Source organism: Antrostomus carolinensis, unplaced genomic scaffold (genome assembly GCF_000700745.2).
Source record: "Antrostomus carolinensis isolate BGI_N321 unplaced genomic scaffold, ASM70074v2 scaffold15144, whole genome shotgun sequence".
Lineage (NCBI taxonomy): Eukaryota > Metazoa > Chordata > Aves > Caprimulgiformes > Caprimulgidae > Antrostomus > Antrostomus carolinensis.
In genome coordinates, this window is record NW_010308867.1 from 7,996 (window position 1) to 27,701 (window position 19,706).

At 37.8% G+C, this 19,706-nt stretch overlaps 1 protein-coding gene across 1 annotated transcript in view; it reads right to left on the reverse strand.

The window, feature by feature from the left end:
- Nucleotides 1–11,981: 11,981 nt before the first annotated feature.
- The window catches only part of PDE5A (phosphodiesterase 5A), a 59,766-nt gene continuing 52,041 nt past the window's right edge, over nt 11,982–19,706 (reverse strand). The window contains exons 16-22 of the mRNA XM_010165929.2: nt 19,110–19,197; nt 17,886–17,986; nt 17,715–17,792; nt 16,776–16,839; nt 16,120–16,194; nt 15,504–15,587; nt 11,982–12,172 (exon numbers count right to left, since the gene is read on the reverse strand). Of these exons, the coding sequence (XP_010164231.1) occupies nt 12,035–12,172; nt 15,504–15,587; nt 16,120–16,194; nt 16,776–16,839; nt 17,715–17,792; nt 17,886–17,986; nt 19,110–19,197 (628 nt within the window). The 3' untranslated portion in view covers nt 11,982–12,034. The remainder of the gene's footprint in view (nt 12,173–15,503; nt 15,588–16,119; nt 16,195–16,775; nt 16,840–17,714; nt 17,793–17,885; nt 17,987–19,109; nt 19,198–19,706) is intronic.

Below are 19,706 nucleotides of genomic sequence, written 5' to 3' on the forward strand. Positions count from 1 at the left end.
TGCCCTGCTTGCAGCCAGAGCAGGGTGCTAGAAGTTGACCATGCATTAGAGTTAAAATTACTTTTCCAGGCGCTTTGGTCTTTTGAAAGATGGCATTTGGTGCAGGTTAGTCTGTTGTAGCTGTGGGCACCTCACGTTCCAGCTACAGCTGTTCTGGTTCAAGAAGACTCTCCCAGCAGTAATTTGCAGAGGTTGTCTCAGATCTGCCAACAGAGCTCCTTTTATGAGTGTTTCCTAATTTGTTTCATCTGAAGTGAGCCACCAGATGTTTCAAACCTCAGGGTGTTGCCTATGTGGGGAAGAGAGGAGAACATGAAGAATCTCATTTGCCAGAGGAATGGTTGCTGTGAGGGTGCAGTACCCCCACATGGGGTCATGCTGAACATGTTGGAGCACTAACCTGGTGAGCCAGTGCAGCCACAGCTGGGAGAGAGCAGGAACCCACAGCCACGTCCCTGTTCTGTGTGTGAAGGTTCACCTGTGAGTGACAAGGATTGGGGTTGTGGACACGTCCTCTTCAGGCTGCAGCTTGTCCTCTTGTCTTCCACCATTGCAGCTGCTGTTGTTCACCTTCCTCAAAGCCATGGTCTTCCATCTTGGAAATGCTTTTTTTGTCTCTAAGACTGGGAAGAAGCAGAGCCTGCCACTCTTCCTGTACTACCTACCTCTTCATTCCTCTTCCTACCTCTTGTATTCCTCTCTTGCAGGATAAAGAAGCCTGCCAGATGGAGGGTGTTCAGGCTGTTTGCTCGTTATGGCAGTGAGGGAAGGACCTCACAGTATCTATTTAACGTCACCTTTTAGGTCTCATTGTGTAGTTTTAACATGTAGTTTCTTTCCACATGGTTTTTTTTTTTGTTTTTTTTTTTATCACCTTGACTCACATAAAAGATGTAAAATAAAATTTGTAAAGAAATAGGCATAATGTTGGTAGGAAAAAAATCCTGCCTCTGTAAAAATATTAGAATTCCAGAATTAACATCCTTTGTGAAGGACAAAATTGAGGTACTGCATCTCACTGTGATCTGGAGCATTGTTATGTACAGGGAAGAGATTTGATTTAGGGCAATATATACATGCTAACCCCTGCAATTGGAACTGCGTAACAATCAGCCAGCTATAAAATGGAAGGTGAGTAGTTGTGTTAGCATGGTGCTGAAGCCAAACTCGGTGTCATAGCCCAGTGCTGTGCTAATCGCAGATGCCCATCTTGCCCTTTGACCAGCTCAGAAAATGGGCAAAATGAGTTCTGTTAGAGTCAGATTATCTCTTTTTATTGCATTGGAGTGTGTCTTGACCTTTGTAGTTATCATTGTCAATCTATACCTGGTTTCTGGTTATAGAACATCCAATTTATTGTTGCTTTACAAAATTATTAACTCTTTTTACACTCTTCGCAGAAGGGTTCTTTCTGACAGTGATGCAATTTTTGAAACACTTCTGTTGTCTCCAGTAGAAAATTGAGGCCTGAAATAATGTGAATTACTCACATTATTTCAGGCACATATGAAATATAACAAATAGGAAATGACCTTTTATTTGGAACATTCCAAGAAAGCTTTTCTACTTTTTAGGTGGGTTCTGCATTCTCTCCAATAATGTGCTGATTAATTTAATTTAAGAAATGCTAAGGTATCTGAAATAGTGTTTATAAATTTAAACCGAATTCATTTACTGAAAACTTTCCTCATTTGAATCCAGTCTGCCTTCTTAACCTCTGAAAAAATAATCCAGAGCAGTGACATTCTGCAGGTTAAGTATGAATTTCTAAATCAAACTTACTTCATCTGTTTTTCTGGACCTTAATAAAGGAGGAGGGTCTTCTGGAGCAGGTCCTCAGCTAACGGGACGATCTCTCAGATGTGCTTTCCCAGTCGGTTATCTTACAACTTGCCTTTCCCCCCTTGTGATTCTTTGCTCTCCCTCAGAAGTCAGGCTAACCAGCCAGCTCCAAACCTTTACACCGTGGGAGCAGTGAGTAGCTGGGTCCTGAATTTCACATCAAAGCTTGTTTCTTCCATTTCTGTCCCATTTTTCCATTCCCTCACATTTCTTTTCTCTGGGCATGAATCCTTAGGATCACGTTCAGATTAGCCCCACAGATCTGTCAGTTAAGTAAGAATCTCCGCAGGTCGTCAGTATTTATGAGTTTCATGGTGTCTCTACGTTGGTGGAGCACTGACAGCACAGCACAGCTCTGCTCTGAGGTCTAATGGAATGGCAGTGCTAGAACAAGCAGACATCTTTTGAATCTCTCACAATTTACATGAGTTACTTAGCAGTATGAACGCACTAAAATCTGACTTCAGTTTTCTTACATGTCCTAGAATCATACGAGAAACACTTTATTCTTTTGAGTTCCTCTAAAAGCTAAGTTTCCTTCTGAATTTATAATTAATTGTTTTATAGGGTTGGGTTTTTTTTAATGTTGGAATATTCCAGAACCTTTTTCCTTCTTCTATCTACCTCTTCCTTGTGTGATTTTCAAAACTACAATTTTTGCTTAGGCGGTGCATTGCAAAACTTATTTTTCAGTATGGCTGGTTTCATGAAAGTCATGCATGAAAGCTAAGGGTACGTATCCTTGGCTTTGTGGCTTTCTTCAATGTGCCAGCTTCAGAACACTGAAATTGGACAAACCTATTAACTTTGAAGTTTGATCTTTAAATGAGGTGGATGGAAATAAATGATTAACTTATATGGTTGTGCCAATCTCTGTCGTGCCAGTCTGTGATGATAATACCAAGCTGTATTATAATGGTAATTGACAATGAGGTTCCAAAGATCAGGGTGACAAAAATTCTTTTGCTGTGGCTTTTATTTGTCTATCCTATTTATTGTTTTGTGGCTTGTCTTCAAGTTGTCCTGCCTAAATTTAGGTAGGACAGTAGAACCATTACCATAATGGTTTGGTGCCAGCATAAACATAATATACTTCTGTAAATATTATTATATATAATTTTATATATTGAGAGAGAGAGAGCACTCCCTCTCAAAACCATACATATTAGCTGGTTTCTGTCAGGTAATTATGAACTGATTTGGCAGTGTTTATGCATGTTTTGTACTGCATGATTCTTCTGTGGGATGGATGGCAAAGATGGTTGGGCACTTAAATGATTTTAATGCCTCTGGATCCTTTATTGTGAAGTTTTACTAAGCATTTAAACCACATATTACTCACATTTGCATTGATACCGTAAACAGGTAATTCTGTGCTAGTAAAACCAACTTTGGCATAACTGTGGGTGGCCTAGCAACAGTTTGCTCAGTGGAGCCTAACTAATGCCATTTCTTGGATAAATAATTTCAAAGTACATATTGCAATTGGATGTTGTATTGCAGCAGGATTAGATCATAAATGAGGGAGACTTTTTTCTTATTCCAGCTCCCTGTTTGCTAAGTTTCTGGTTTTATTTTGATTCAAGGGGAATCTCCTGGGTGCTGCTAATACACAGTCTGTTTAACATGAAGATTCAACATTTGAAGATTACTTAGAAATTTCCAGTGAGTATAGATCCATTTGTCTGATTAGTTAGTAGTGGGCTGTGGATCTTAAAACTTACTTGTAAGTGTCTGTATATGCTTCTTTTTTATTTCTATGTAATGGCTCAGATCCATAAAGCACTCTATGTTTTTGGGAGGTGATTACTGGAGAGAACTGAAGTCCATGCGCATTAATGAGCTCCAGGTTACAAAAATCTAGAAACGAAATGCAGGATTTTCTTCAAGCAATAGCAACTCTGTTATTTACTTTATCCATTCCTGCATGCTAAAATGAATCCTATATTAGGAAGAAATTCTTCACTGTGAGGGTGGTGAGACACTGGCACAGGTTGCCCAGAGAAGCTGTGGATGCTCCTCCCTGGAAATGGTCAAGGCCGGGTTTGATGAGGCTTTGAGCAACCTGGTCTAGTGGAAGGTGTCCCTGCTGATGGCAGGGGGGTTGGAACTGGATGAGGTCCCTTCCTCATCCTCATCCCTTCCAACCCAAACTATTCTATGATTCTATGATTACCTAGAATAGTAGGATCTAGCCTAGGTTCAATGCAGAGAGGGTGACAGTGAACAATTGCCAATAAAAATGTGTGCTTTTCCAGTGAAGGTTATATGTATCTTTGAGTATTAGTGCCATTTGTCACTTGTCACATAGAGACCGATAAGTCAGTTGGCCCACAGGGCTTTCTGTCAGGCTTATCTAAAGTATTTAAATGAATATCTTAATACTCTTTTCCAGTGTTTTCCAGGCAAATACTTGGTAGCAGGCAGATTTAGGGGAAGTAGTTTCTTTTTGTTCAGAATATGAAATGTGGTCAAAGGGTGGGGTTGAGTTATAGTCCAAGGAGCGAACAATGTACAGTATTGAAAGTCTGCATCGGTCTTTTCAGTTTCTCCAAAATTGGAGCTGCACTTTTAGTTCATTTTTATATGGCCATTTACTCATCATACACTTTTGCTCTTGATGTACCTCCAAACTCCACCAAAGATTATTGTGATTATCTGGGCTACTGACTTGAATGTAATCTCATCTGCAAAATAGTGACCCTCAAGAGTTCTTCTAAGCTCTGCATAATAGTAAGAGAGCACCCTATATAGCTCAGATATTTAAATGTTTGTATAGCCAAAAGGAGAAGATGGCTTCAAGACAAAACATTCTGTAGTTCATGTCTCACACAGAAGTAGAACAGATACCCAGATCCTGGTTCTGTTTCCAGCTCAGAAATGGACTTTCAGTGTGACCTTGATCAAATTAACCCTCTACTTATCTGTAAAATGAACTTCCTTTCCATTTAAAAGCCATATATATTATAAAATAATGTGGCAGTGACTTGATTAACTACTACAAAAAAGGATTGTGGTATGATTTAACCAGAGTTTTTACTCCTAGTTTTTGTTAAAGATCTTTGATGATGTTAAACAAAAGAAACCCGTGTAAAGTAGAGATCTGTATCAACCATTATGAACCACTGGGTGGGCAGGAGCAGGATGTGGCTGAACTGATTATCCTCATATTTCAGCAGAAAAAAAAAGAAAAAGGATTTTATTTTTACTTGATAGTACTGATTCAGAACAGAAAATAATGCAGCTGCTTGGAGAACAGTTCGGTCTCTCAGAAAGTGTAAAAATAAATTTATGTGTTAAATAAAACAAGAGCTTTGCAATAATGAGGGGAAAACAAGCAGCCATGTATTTTGAGAAATTCTGAGCTGGAAATACTGAAAATTTACTGTAACTTGTGACATGTTTCGACTGAAACTGAAGTTCTAAACTGCTGTACGTGCTAAGAAATGCTACTCTCCTCCGAAGGGCTGAAAAACTCAATGGCTGTCAGATTCTACAAACGTAGATCCTAAAGCTTACTATTGTAACAAACACAGATTATTACAGAAAAATCTGAATGAGTGAGAGTTCCCAGGAATGTGAAATGCATGCCAGCAATAGCTGTCACCACTGTTAGAAAAATATGGCTAGAGGAAGGAGCTATTGTCTTTTGCATTTCTTAAAAAGGTCTCGTAGTTGTGCAAGATGTGAAAGACCGAGTGTGATACTCTCTTTCACCTCTTCAATAAAAATGCCCTTGTTCAAAGTTATTCTTTTCTGGGCTGTGTAAGACATGCATTCCTGTACTCCTGTTGAAAACTGTGCCACTTCTCAGACATGAATTCAAACATTCACTAGGCCAGTGAAGACTTAAGCAGGAGCATGACTAGGTTGGTGAGTGGGCTGGAAAGATTGTAGTCCCAACAGTACGTGGTTACCTGATCTATGTAGATATACATAGACAGTTGTTCAGTTGCACTCATAAATTGCAGTTGGTTCAAGCAAACAGTGCTTGTGTTTTGTGCTGAACTAAATCTGGCCCTTCATAACTTTTTGAATGAGACTGTTGTTTGTCAGGGATGTACATACTTTTTGGTTTTGCCTAGAGCTAAAAAAAGTCAGGCCAGAAGTGTTGCTGTGGAGAACCTAAGAGACAAAGAACAGAAATTGCTAAGATGCTCGTTGGTCTAGAATTACTTCTAGGATCAGCAGTTCACACATGATGAGGCTTTTGTTGTAAAAAAATATTTTTTTTCACAGTTTTGAGGTCACTGGGTTGATTATTTCCATCTCTCTTACATGCTACCCCAGGAACTGATATTTGGGGGCAGAGGGTGAGGATGGATCTGTATAACAGTTGTATTTGCCACTTCTATTTATCCAATAAATAAACTGGTTTCTGACAGCTCCTAACAAGTGTAGCTGCAGTGCTCTCTGGTGGTTAGTAGCAGTGAATTAATTTTTGCTGGTTTTAAACGAGAAGTACTTTACCACTCATTTCAGTAATACTTGTAATACAAGTATCTTGATATTCATAGTGAACTTTTTCTCTTCAGGATTTCTAGGACCTAGAGAAGTTATTATAAAATATAAGTTTACAGAAGCAATTACTTGAATCAGGGAACAATGAGGTGTTGAAAATTCAACCTCAATAATATTAATTAACAAACACGAAAATTTGACATCGTCCTTTTTATTTTAAAAAGCATGAAAACAGTACAAAGAGAAGAATGAAGAAATAATAAGCAGCAGTTTGACCATAGTAAACAACCTGACTATATTCTCTATCAGCTGTACAGTAAGTAGGACTAATGATTCTCTTAAGTAATGTAACCAGTTTTACTAAGTAGTCACAGGACAGAAGCAAGCGAGAACATATAACATTCAGAAGACTTTAATACTGCTCAAAGGCAAAACATAATATACAGAGTAACCCCCTTAACCTAGTACAAAAATACTGTGCCCAGAAACTATATATTTGTTTAAATATTTTTCAAAGATAAAGTACAAATGGACAAACTCAGTGGCTAGTGACTGTGATTAAGATTTTTATTAAACTATAATAGAAATGTATATTAAAACTATTTACAGTGCATTTCACACTACATTCTTTAAGAGACACATGCAGGTGTCTGTCATGTGAATACATAGAGGGCTCAAATTCTAACTTCAGTTACATCTGTAAGGTACCTTGGGCATCAGCAATACAGCAAAGAAAAGGTGAGGCAGGTGTTACCAAGGGTAAGAGTTTGGTCCCTCTTTATAGGTTAAAAAAAAAGGTGGATTTGACCCATTCTTTCCCTTTCTATACAGCTCAATCCAATTCCGGCTGAGGTAAGTGGGAATCATAAAGTTGACTTCAGGTGGCCATTTGAGCATGCCACAGGCCCTGGCATGACAAGCTCATGCTGTGAGCTAGTGGGAACTAGCTATTAGATAGCATCGTCATATAAATATACATTTACAAACAGTGGTACTGGTGGATTTGACCCATTCTTTCCCTTTCTATACAGCTCAATCCAATTCCGGCTGAGGTAAGTGGGAATCATAAAGTTGACTTCAGGTGGCCATTTGAGCATGCCACAGGCCCTGGCATGACAAGCTCATGCTGTGAGCTAGTGGGAACTAGCTATTAGATAGCATCGTCATATAAATATACATTTACAAACAGTGGTACTTAGATAGGAGTTTCTCTATGGAAACAAACTTCTTTATGTGGAAAATAAACTTTCCTATGCCATTTCCATTCATCTAGCAATGACAAAGATAAAATATCTTGCTGTCACAATTTGCTGTATTTAGCAAGTGTCACTAATCACCAGGCCAGATTCTGTGATTTGTCTTGTTCCTGTGAAAGTCCAAACCAAAAAATCCAGCCCTCATTATTTATCATACTCTGGCCAAGCTAATTTTTTTTATTCAAGCTCCAATGTTTAAGTGTATCTTTCAAATTAGTGCAAGTCCCTGAAAAAGTACAGCAGGGAACTGTGAAATAAAGCTGAAATCTTGTGGAATGTAAACTGCATGTGATTTGACATGAAGAAGAAACTACATCATCACAGAGACAAGACCCCTAACTAAAGCTAATGTATAAATCTGCCTGAAGTACTAGGTCTCTATAAAACTTTAAAAAATATATGAATTTATTATGAGTGAGGCATTTTTCCATCAAAACACTCTGCTCTCTTCTCATGCATAATTGCAAGGTGCACCAACCACATCACTCAGGCTACATCCCCTAATTTTAAGGGGCTAGAGCTGACTCTTCATAATCTTTCTCTATAATGGGTTGGAAGATCAGTCACTTAGTAATTTTGAAAAATCTTATATATGAATTAGAGAGTGTTCTGATTTTGTCAGTTTGTGCCACTGCCAGATAAAATCCACTGGATTGGAGTTCAAAAGTTTATCTTTACATGCATGCCATTGTCAGAGGGTGATGCATAAAATCAGGCTTCAGTCCTCTCCTAAAGAGAGACCAGTCAGTGGAATAGGTTATGCACTTTTATCACCAGCCTTCTTGTACTTGTATTCTGTGAAGACAGGAGAGTAATCTGCTCTTAACTTTAAACTGCTGCTAATTAAAAATCAATGCCATCTCCAAAATCAACATTACATTATTTTTCCTTCCTTTCTTTTATTGTGTGAGATAATAGAAAACTTAGACATTCTACAGCTAATATTGGACATGTGACTAACTTGTTGGAAAAGAAGTACCTACAGCCTAAGAGCCTCACTGTTATTTTTAATTAGAAGAGCTAGGGTTAATCAGTAATTTTGTGTATGTTAATACGTATGCCAAGTAGGTTTTTTGGAAAGGGATCAAAAACAGAAAGAAAAGTGTACTTTAAGCATTAAACTGTGCTATGGAGTGACCTTAAAAGAAAATATGTCCATGTCTGAGAACAAGTAGGATACTAACTTAGATGTCTTCATTGAGACAAGTATTAAAAATTAGTGGGACAAATTCTGCACCCGAAGACTTAAATATCAAATTTTACAATGATTCTAATGGACTTAAGACTGAACTGACAAAGTGATAAACTCCATTTCAGCATGAATATGAAATATATGAAATTTATATATTTCTTGTATAATCCACACTGATTGCTTTAGCTAGACAATGTAAGCTAGGGGAGAATATGTTTGAGACCCGACTAAAATAATTAGATATGTAACTCATGATGAAATTAACGGCAGCTGCATGGCTGTAATCCACTAGCTGGGTTTGAAAATGTTGAATTCTGAAGGCAATTAATTTCAGGCAGAAAATAGCCTGGCTTTTTTTGTTTGTTTTTTTCATATTGTCACCTATCTGTGTTATGAAAGGAATGAGCAATTTCTGCAAACAGCTCACACAAAGCTATGACACAAAACCAGCACGCTCTGGCTTTGCCTCTTCAGGCAGAGTAAAACACAATATAAACAATTTGATCATGCTCTGAAATTTCATGAAGTACAGCAATCTATGCTTGTAAGCTTCTTAAACCAGCAAAGGGTTTGGTTTTGTAGAAATACATACAGCTACAGGTGTAGTATGACATTTAAATGGTTTATTTACTAGGAACTGTATTTCTATGTATGTTCTAATCTTTGTAGTGGAAGAGATTCTATGGGATAAATGTGTACAGATATGTAATTAAATATATGCACATACTGTCTAACTGTTAATTTTAAGTGAACTTTTGAAAAAATGCCATGTCTTGTCCATTTTTTTCAAGTCAAAGGTACGAATCTAGCACTTCTTTTTAGTAGTTCTAAACTGATGTCATAATAAAGCTTTGCTGAACACACAATATAGCAAAGAAATATTGGGATCTTAATGTAAATGATATGTCACTACACTGTAATATCACCCTAGCTGATGTGCTGTGTTTTCACCATGAATTACTAGTCTTAACCATACTAGCAAGAATACACCTTTATATACATATGTTATTCATATTTATATTAAATATGGATCTTATCAGCATAATAATTATATTTCAGTATCTCACATGTTCAAGGAAAAGCATATACAAGGACTATGCAAATCCTGAAGCAAAGTTTGGTATTTATCAAAAAGTACCCTAAAAACTTTTTTTGGGGGGCAGGGGGATGTTAGGGGGGCTGGCTGCTGTCATTTTTCTGTATAGCTATGACATACCACATACATACGTTGTACTGTGTATGCACATAAATACACATATGGAGCACTGCATAAGAGTAGCCCTGGAATACTTAATTATTGTTGAATTCCATACTTTTTTTGAAAAGCTGAAAAAAAAATCAGGAGAAATACTTTTGTAGAAAAATGTTTTCAGATTCAGCCACAATAATATATTACTGGTAGTCATTAGAGAAGTTTGAGATAGGATTTAATCAGTGACAAATAATTTAGGTCGGCAGAAATGCTGCAGACTATCGGAATTCCTTATTCTACATTTAAAAACAAAATCCACTATGAAACAGTATCGTCAAACGTTTCAAAACATCTTGTGTTAGCTTCTGGTACAGTTTATCTAAATGCAGAGACTGATAAAAAGAGGTTGTTTTCATTGTTTTTCTGACCAGCTCTTACAAAGGGGGATTGATAATCTCCTGGGAAGAAGAATTTATTGCAGTTTCCAACTAGAATTTTCTGGATTATTGTGATACAAATGAACTCTCACACTTCAAAGTACAATGCCAAATGTAATACTTTTGCCTAATACTATTGCTGATTTTAACTGAAAAATTATTCCTACAGATTAAAAAAAAAAAACAAAACAAAACCAAAAACCACCAACAACAAAAATTTCTGTGTCTCTGTGCAGCCAAAGTTACAGCTACTGCTAACCAGTCTTGGATTGCTGCCATTAATGTCTTATCCCCTCTATCCAAAGAATTGCACTCTCTTTGTATTACTCCTTTGGGGTTTGTCTTAACGTGTATATTTTCATGAACTGGTTTCCAATTCAAAACAGTTTTTATTAGTCATCTTCATTTAAATAACATGTCAATGTTGCTTTTTTTACTAGTGCAAGTTAATTGATTTCTTACTTTTCTGCATGTTAATTCCTCATATACAAATGGCAAATCCCTGTAGCATTCTTGGCTATTTTTGCTTTCAGTATTCTTTTTTCCTATTCCTGTAAGACACTGTGATTAATCATTGTTGACATTAATGCTAAAAATTATTTTTAAAAGATGTTAACATAAAACTTTCTTCAAAGTGGTCACAGCTGTTTCATAATAGCACTGGCCTAAAGCATCAGTCATTGATAGTCACCAGAATTGTGCCTTTCCTGCATCATTCTGATTCAGATTTTCATCTCTCACTCTTGCAGTCACATTCTCTTGTACTCTTCCTGCCCGTGATTCAGTCTGTTTGTTATGATGATGTTAACTTCCAAATGAAGTTAAAACCAGCATATAAAAAAGATCCTGTTTAGTTTCCATTTCTCTGTGTGCTTCTTGCAGCTTTCTACGGGAGCCATTCTTCCATGGCAGCCTGTCAGTTATGTTGTGAGACTTCATCCATCTTCAAGCAGTTTCCATTATTCATGGAAAATCATGACACTTCTACCACAAAACTCCTAAGACCCCCATTGCCTAGTAATTCACAGGGTTTTAAAAATTTCTCCAAATGTAAGACTTTTGCTAAGACATTCATCTAATATGAAAAAAAACCTACTGATTGCACAGATTCTGGGGCTTTTTCTCTTTGAAGCCCAGTTCTGTCTCCTGAAAGAAGTTAGCATAGTATATGCTGGATGAGGCTCCCCAGAGTTAGTCCCAATCTTTCCTCTGAACCTCTGTGAAGAAAACAGGCAAGACTGCTCCTTACTTTTATAACATAACACAGCAAGACTGGAAGAGGAAAAAAGGTGCGAAATGCAGTAGTCTTTTAAGATACTGGCCACAACATGATCACTAAACAACTATATACATCTCTAAAGTAATAGGCTCTCGGGGACAGCTGAGTAACTGCACTCCTACCTTCCTGTGGAATAGGGTAGCAAAAACTACCCTTGCAGATCTTTTCCCGTCTCAATCAGATGTAATTAAATAAACATACTATCTTTATATAACCTTGGCATATACATGGTCACGTTATATCTTGAAAGGTGGAAAAATAACACAGCAGTGGCAAAACATAAGCCAGATTCATACAGTGTTTAGCAAAATGCAGTACTCCCCTGTTACTATGTCTTCTACGTGAACGTAAGTTTGTGGTTGTTAAACCAGCATCTCAGTTCCGTTTGGCTTGACTGCTTTCTCCATTAATCAGATTCTTCTCTTGTTGTTCAGCTAAGGATTGCCATTTCTGCCTATTTTTTCTACAGCCATCCAGTAAAGGGTAGCAGGCCTCTGACACATGCGTTAGGGCCTGAAATAAATTAAGAACATGTAAAACAGATTACATTTAACAACAAAAGAAGTGTTCTTAAAAAATGACCATGAGAGAGACCAGAATGACTGAAATACAAGGTCTGTCTATAATTGAAATGGAACTTGTATTCTGAACTTCAAGGAAGGCTTCCTGCTGCACATCAAGGGGACAAGGGGAAATGGGTTTAAACTGAAAGAGGGGAGGTTTAGATTAGATATTAGGAAGATATTCTTCACTGTGAGGGTGATGAGACACTGGAACAGGTTGCCCAAGGAAGTTGTGGCTGCCCCCTCCCTGGAAGTGTTTAAGGCCAGGCTGGATGAGGCTTTGAGCAACCTGATCTAGTGGAAGGTGTCCCTGCTGATGGCAGGGGGGTTGGAACTGGATGATCTTAAGGTCCCTTCCAATCCAAACCATTCTGTGATCAAACGTGAACACAATTACCTGGCATTAGTGCAGATTAGACTGAGTGGCAGTGTCCACACAGCACTTGATACATAGGTGCAGAAGGAACCGTGATGTTTGTTGTATTATGCACAAGTGACCTGTCTGGTGTTCCTAGTGAAGTACTATGCATGGACTTCGTTTGCAGGCCAGTCCTTTGAATGCAAAGCAAGGTTGTCATAAGGATGACCTTGGACTGGTAATCACACACAGAGCAGGGATAGTCAATGGGACCATATTCACTGACGGTGTATCAACTGATTCAGAGGGGCTCTCCCAAAATATTTGAATTCAAGACAGTTAGCACATGATAGATAAATTACATTTGACGCTTAGTGCCCTTTAAGAGTAACTGTGACTGAAGTCAATCAAGTATTTTTCATTATATGGCTGTGTTACTATATCAGAGTGAAGGAAACCTGGATTCTGATATTTAAATACAGAACTGGGGAAAAAAAATAAAAATAAAAGAAAACTCATAAGCATTTTTTTATGTTTTTCTTTCCTGATGGAAGTGATGAAGATGTATCCTCTCACTATCCTTACTTGCACAAATGGTTCTGTTGGCTTTTGGAATGAAGTCACGCTATTCAGAAGTGTAAAGTGGGAGTTTAATAGTTAGGCAGCGTGGGACAGCAAGGTGTGGGAAGGAGTGTTTCAGCCCACTGATTTTATAGCTACTGTGACTGACTGCAAAGTACACAAGAGAAGAATCCTGGCCCCTCTGCTGGTCACTATACAAAACATAAAATCAGTCAGACTTTTACATGGAATTCAGGTCTCATTAAAATAATGGGAGGTAGCAATGTCTTAATCATCCTGTAACTTTACATAGGGATCCTAGTGAATTATCAGCTTGTATAAATCTTTGTAGTTCCTTCTGGCTTTATAGGCTGCTTCATTAGTTCCAGCAGACTTAATCAAATTATGCTTGATTTACACCACTATAAGAAGAATGAGGCTGTGAAATGTCTCTGGGATTTTCCTGTTTTATTTATTTGAATATATCTAAACAGCATTTAAAACTGCTAAATGGTACTTTTTTCAATTAAAAAACGTGGAGAGTGAAAAAAATTTCTCTTGTTTTTTCAGATTTCTGAACTTAAAGGGAAGACTTGTAAATCATCCAGTTTTACTGCACAGGTTACCTAGCTAACACAAGCCACAAAACTTCAGGTCATTGGGATCTGAACTGCTCTGAATAACATGGTAAGTCACATACTTGCAGTGCTGTATTGGGATCTCATCTGTGTTTGCATTGTGTGTCAAATTCCTACTGACTGGATGAAAGCTAACAACGGTGAAAAGGCTGTCATTACAACCCTGTTTATTGTTTGCTTTTATAGCATTAGAACACTGGAGAGCAAACTGTGTTTTCCATTTTCAAAGTAACATTGAAGTTGTTTATACGTTTTACCATTTATTACTCGTTGAAGAAAACAAAAGTCTGTGTAAGCACGTAATGTAATAGAATCATAGACTGGTATCCCTACTTGTACTCCAGTCAAAATAAACAAACACTGGATCAGCTCAAACTAGAGCCCCTTCCTTGGATTTGCCAGTACTGTTACAGGTTTTGTCACTTCCTCAGAGGCTCCCCATCCTCTTCCGTGCTCTCTGCCCCTGCAGGCAAGTCACTCACTTATCTGTCACGTTAGGGCACGTGCTGGCATACTCTTGGTCTGTATAAAGTCCCATAATTGACAATTTTCTGGGCTGTTCATAAATGGAAAGGTAAACCCTGCCCCTAACAAGAAAACATATAGACATACAGGCTCTGGAGCTGTGGGCATTCAAACCTGCTCAGGTGTACTGTTCAAAGAATTTTCTGTTTGTATAGTCTGTACCTTTCCACAGATACTCAGGTTTCTCTCAATGGCCTACCTCCTACAGGAGACAGTTTTCTGAGGCTTCCTAGCAAAGGCTGCCTTATTTTCCTGACAAACAGTTTCTACACCACAGAAACATGTGAGTTTAAGGGGCAGCAGCTAGTAGCTCCCTCTCCTTCCTCCATCTTTGTTTCCTTCCAGCTGGTGGATGTGGATTATTTTTAGAAAAGTTTACTGTGTAAGAGGGGAAAAAAATTGAGTAATCACCTTGTTCCTCTCGCTGGAAGATTTGTAAGAGTTAGGCTATCTGTTCCTCACCTGTCTTTTTCTCCCCTCAGTTCCTGTAAAATATTTGCTACAGTACCAGTGCACAGGCTTTCACTCTAGTGCTTTACTGGTTTAAAAAAAAAAAAAAATCAGAAATGATTATGTTTTGTTTCACACTATATCTGACCAAGTATCTGCTTATGCAGTTTGTAACCAGGGTGAAAAACATTTCAGTGAATTCTCTCATGCACTTCTTTTGTGTGTCATGAAAGAGGAAGAAAACAAATGGAATGGGAAGTGTTAAACCAGGTTAAATTTCTATATGTAGTGTATCATCTTTTGCATGAAGAATTCTGAATTCTTTAAAACTTTTAAACAACACTTTTTGTCAATGCACTACATGGATACCATTCTTCTCCTAGATAGCAAAGCATTAGTTCTGTGACTTTCCCTGATGCTCATAGCATCTTACTGGAGCTGCTGGAGTCCAGAATGTAACCCAGGGATCTAACACCAAGTGCACAGAGCACAACAGTTACCACTAGGTTTTAAAAAATTATAACAAAATACATTAATCAGACAAATGTACCATTAAAGATAAATACTAAAATAATAATTTCTTCAACTGAATAATGAACCACATGTAATACATAACAAAAAAAATCTTTTTTAACTAAGGGACTAGATTTTTATTAGATTTTTGTTCTAATTTTAAATCTGCATCTATAAGAGGCTACAGTGAGCAGTTCTGGTTTTAGTTATTTACAATTCTTTGCTAAGCACCATACCTCATACAGCTGCAAACAAACAGCATCTATGAATCCAACCTGCATGCTGGGAATTTTATTTTTCTTCTCTCTGTTCATTAGATCCTGCAGATAAGAAGTAAACAAGCTCTGTGTTTAAATACATTAAATAAAAACAAACAAACAAACAAAACAACCAAAACCAAAGAGGCTAGAATTAAAAAGCAGCATCTTAGAAAGCACATCAAGCTCAGCACAGCAGGGTATCAGTACATGTGTTACAGTGCAGGTAATTTTACTGCATGACTAACCTTAGGAGATTGTCTTTGGACTGATAGAGCCCAAATAGCTAGACAAATAGACAAGCTTACTGGTTTTAGATGGGTTGCAAATAGGTACCAATTTAGAGAATGTATTTTCTAGACAATTTAGTAACACCGATTTAGAAGAAATAATGTCTGTTCTTCTGGCTCAGAGATAATGACACACTGTTGGGTTTGGGAACTGCAGAAGAAGACGGACTACTAGGAAGACAGGGAAGGAGACCAGGTCCTATATTCTGGTCAGCGGGAGAAATTTTGGCTTTTGAAAGGAATGTGGAGTGCTGTTTTTAGAAGCCATTTTGAAAGAGGTGATTCTGAATGAGCATGCCACTTACTGTTGGTTCTATGTTCAGTTCCTTCCGCTCTTTATCTCCTTGATCAAAGAACTCAGTAGCTACAAGCTCAGCAATCTGTAAGAGATTTCACACATTGAAAACTCTGAAAGTTTGCTTGCTACCTACCATCAAAACTGTTTCTTCTGTTTCCTATCTCTCCTTAGGATGTACTGAATGGGGATCCTCCATAATGAGACTCCCCAGCTTAACAGCTAGCTTTTAGAATTCTTTGTGCACAAATCTGTGGACAAAGAAAACGCCTGCATGTGCTGATATTTACTCTGACAAAGCAAAGTGAATAAAATGGCACATAGGCGTCTTACCACTGCTAACAGTTGGAATGGTCAACACACAGAAAAAGGTCAGCTGGTACTAGTCTGTTGTATCAGTTGACTGCCTTGTAGTAACATGGAAATGTTGGAAAGAGCAAAGATTCCTGATTTACCTTCAGATTACTGCTAACATAGTGACATAGCTAAATGCACTGATCTGGCTACAAAGACCTGAGAAAGTCTTCAGTCCACATACAGCACTCTGAAGGACTGCTTCCTGAGGCTCTGCATTCCACCACTGCCTTTGCAATAAGGACTGGATGGAGGAAGCAGAAGCTGTTACATAGTGTTTATATTTAGTAAATCTTAAACTTAAGCATATACCCGTTGCTGAACTGGCCATGGTTTGGTTATGGCTGATAAATCACAAGCAGTCATCAGCATTGCTCTGTAGAAAAAAACAGAAAGAAATCTATGAATGACTGGATTGTGAAGTGTATATAGCCAGCAAGTGACTTGTAAGATAGGAGATAAAACTTCAAGGAACATCAAAGTCAGAGAAACAAGTGAAATTAAAGCAAAGTTGTAAAGGTATCCAAGGCTCGATGATGTGGTAAGACTTTCACCTGTGTGAAATGAGCACACAGAAATGAGCAAATCTGGACTGGCTCCTTTGGTGTGTTCACATCAAATGAACTGGTTCATTCTATTTGCTACTGGACAGACAGCACATTTATTTATTTCTGACATTAGCAGTGACTGCTTTGTCATCGTTATTGACAGCATGAGGGCCAAGGACTGAAATAGGAATAGACACAGAATATGACTAAATTAGACTGGTTTTTAAAGGCACTGAATTTGAAATACAGCATCCTTCCTTTCTGAGACAGCCTATGTCAGCCTGCTTTTCTGTAGCTGTGCAGTACAATATGTGTCTCTATTCTTAATCTTTTTTCTTCACTGCCAGCAAGGAATCAGCTTCAAAACAAACTCCTCGTCTTGAATCTTTAGTTATTGGTATCAGCAATTCAATATTTAAGTATAAAGTATCAACAGCAAAAGAACATGGTACCTAGACAGGAATGCTACGCTCTTTAGGGAGAACAGAAATGCTCATGTAACTCCATGGGCTGCTTAATAAATTTTATGATACAGGTTGTAGACTTAGTAATTCAGAGCCAGGGAGGCATTCAGTGACCAGTGCCAGTTTGTACGTGCCCGGGGCACATGGATCTGCTGCTTTTAATGAAATTCACAGCAACGTGGCCTGGAAAATTTGGTACCTAATAATATTAATTTCTTAATCATTCTGCTTTTACTTACAAAAATAGCTCCTTCTGTGTAGGATCTTCCAAATTAAATTGCTTCTTCCTTAGAAGTTCAAAAAATTCTCCTCTCCTCCTTTAAAAGAAGTAAAAGCAAAAGATTTTGCAGCATGCTGACACAATCCAAACATCCAGCAATGACTATCTGGCAAATGTGCTTCTGACTTACTTTATATATAGTGCTAGGTCTGTGGCAAGAATGGCTTGTTTTATCATTTTCAGCGTGGCCTTGTATTCTTCAATGGAAAGGCTGCTGAGAATCTGATTTCCCTTTACAAAAAACCAAAACCAGTGTTATCAGTAAAATGGGCAAGAGCACACCAGTTTGCTAAAATGTGTCTTAAATACTAAATCAATACAAGATGCTTGCTGGTATCTGTTGTCATTCTTATACCCTGCTTCCTTATGCAGATCCCTCAATTTAAAAATAAAAATCCCAGTCTTCTGGAGTAATAGCAGAAAGCCACACAGCAACAGCATCAAAATTGGCTATTACAAAATGAAACTGCAAACAGAGCAACATCAAAGCCTTTAAATCCATTTCATTCATCACAATTAAACATGCCACCACCCCTATCGTAGCATTTCTCTTTCCTCCTCCCCACCTCCCCAAAGCAGAGGAACTGTAATAGATTTCAGTACCTGTCTATACACCTCATGTAAATGAAAATATGTTCCTTTTATACACAACATAAATAACAAGCTATTACATAGAAATATAATCTCAGCAGCCCAATGTTAAACCAAAGTACTATGGAACTGGTGAAATGGCAACTTGCCTCTAAGTTTTTTCATATTTTCCTGTCTGAATAGGAAAGAATCATTACAGCACAAAGGATGCCAGAACTACCATATCTGTGACACTAAATGAACAGTGGAAATGCACTGCTTTGAAATGACTGTGCATGCTGAATAACTGGTCTTAGTTAATAACATAAAACAAGAAGAATGTAGTTTTATTTGTGTATTTACTTAAGTTTGGCTTCACTTTGGAATGTCAACATTAGCAGTGTTTGGTTTGGTCTCATCAGCACTGCTTTGTGTATGTGTAGGCAGGAATGTTTTTTGAAATAAGAGCAAGGATTTGCATTTGTTTGGTGGTTCATAAGAGGTCATGAAAATGGCAACAAAGCCTTTTGTTTCCTTCAGTCCAAGGCAACAGGTACTAAAAAGGATATTAGCAAGGCTTCCCTTATCGGGCAACACTTGGAAAGGTTTGGTGGCCCTCAGCAATGGAACTGTGATTTCAAAACTGCTGCATTTGCTTTCTTTACCCAAAAAGGAATAAAGATCATTTAGGAATGTATAAGGGTGGGAATTTATCCAAAAGCTAAAAATAAAAAGTAAAATAGGGAATAGTTTCCTTCAGCATAGACAAAAATGTGGCACTCACTGGACTATTCAGGATCATAAGGCATTGATCAAAATGATGATGCTCCATGATTGAGTGGCAATACAGTTGAGCCAGTGGATGTTCGCTTCTGAGGAGTAAAAAGACCCATGAGATGGAGAAATCAAATTAAACATACTACTAATCCAGAAATAGCTTCCCTTTTAATGTCATCTTCTCATTGGCAGTTTACCCCCACCCATCCATGCTTGTACTTAACCAGTTGCTCCTCCTTCTATGTAACTGGCCAAACAAAATGCATTCATTTGGAAGGATGTAGGGGGAGTACAGATAAAAAGACAATGCTGTTACTTTGTCAGAGCACTGACAACTCTAGTTTTCTGCCTTCTGTTACTGTAGAGACCAGCTGCACACCAGGAGTGAGAATGTAATACATAGCAATCTATAAAGAGTGAAAATTCTTGTATGAAAAGGAATGGCAACAAGAAGGCTTCATTCACAAGCAAAATTTAAGTGACAGTTTTATTTTTGTAATATTTTAAACACCTGCCTGGCATATTTAGTCAGCTCAACTCCTGAGCTGGTAAGCAATAATGCAGACCTAATTGGAAGCCCACTGATACCAATGGAAAAATTCCT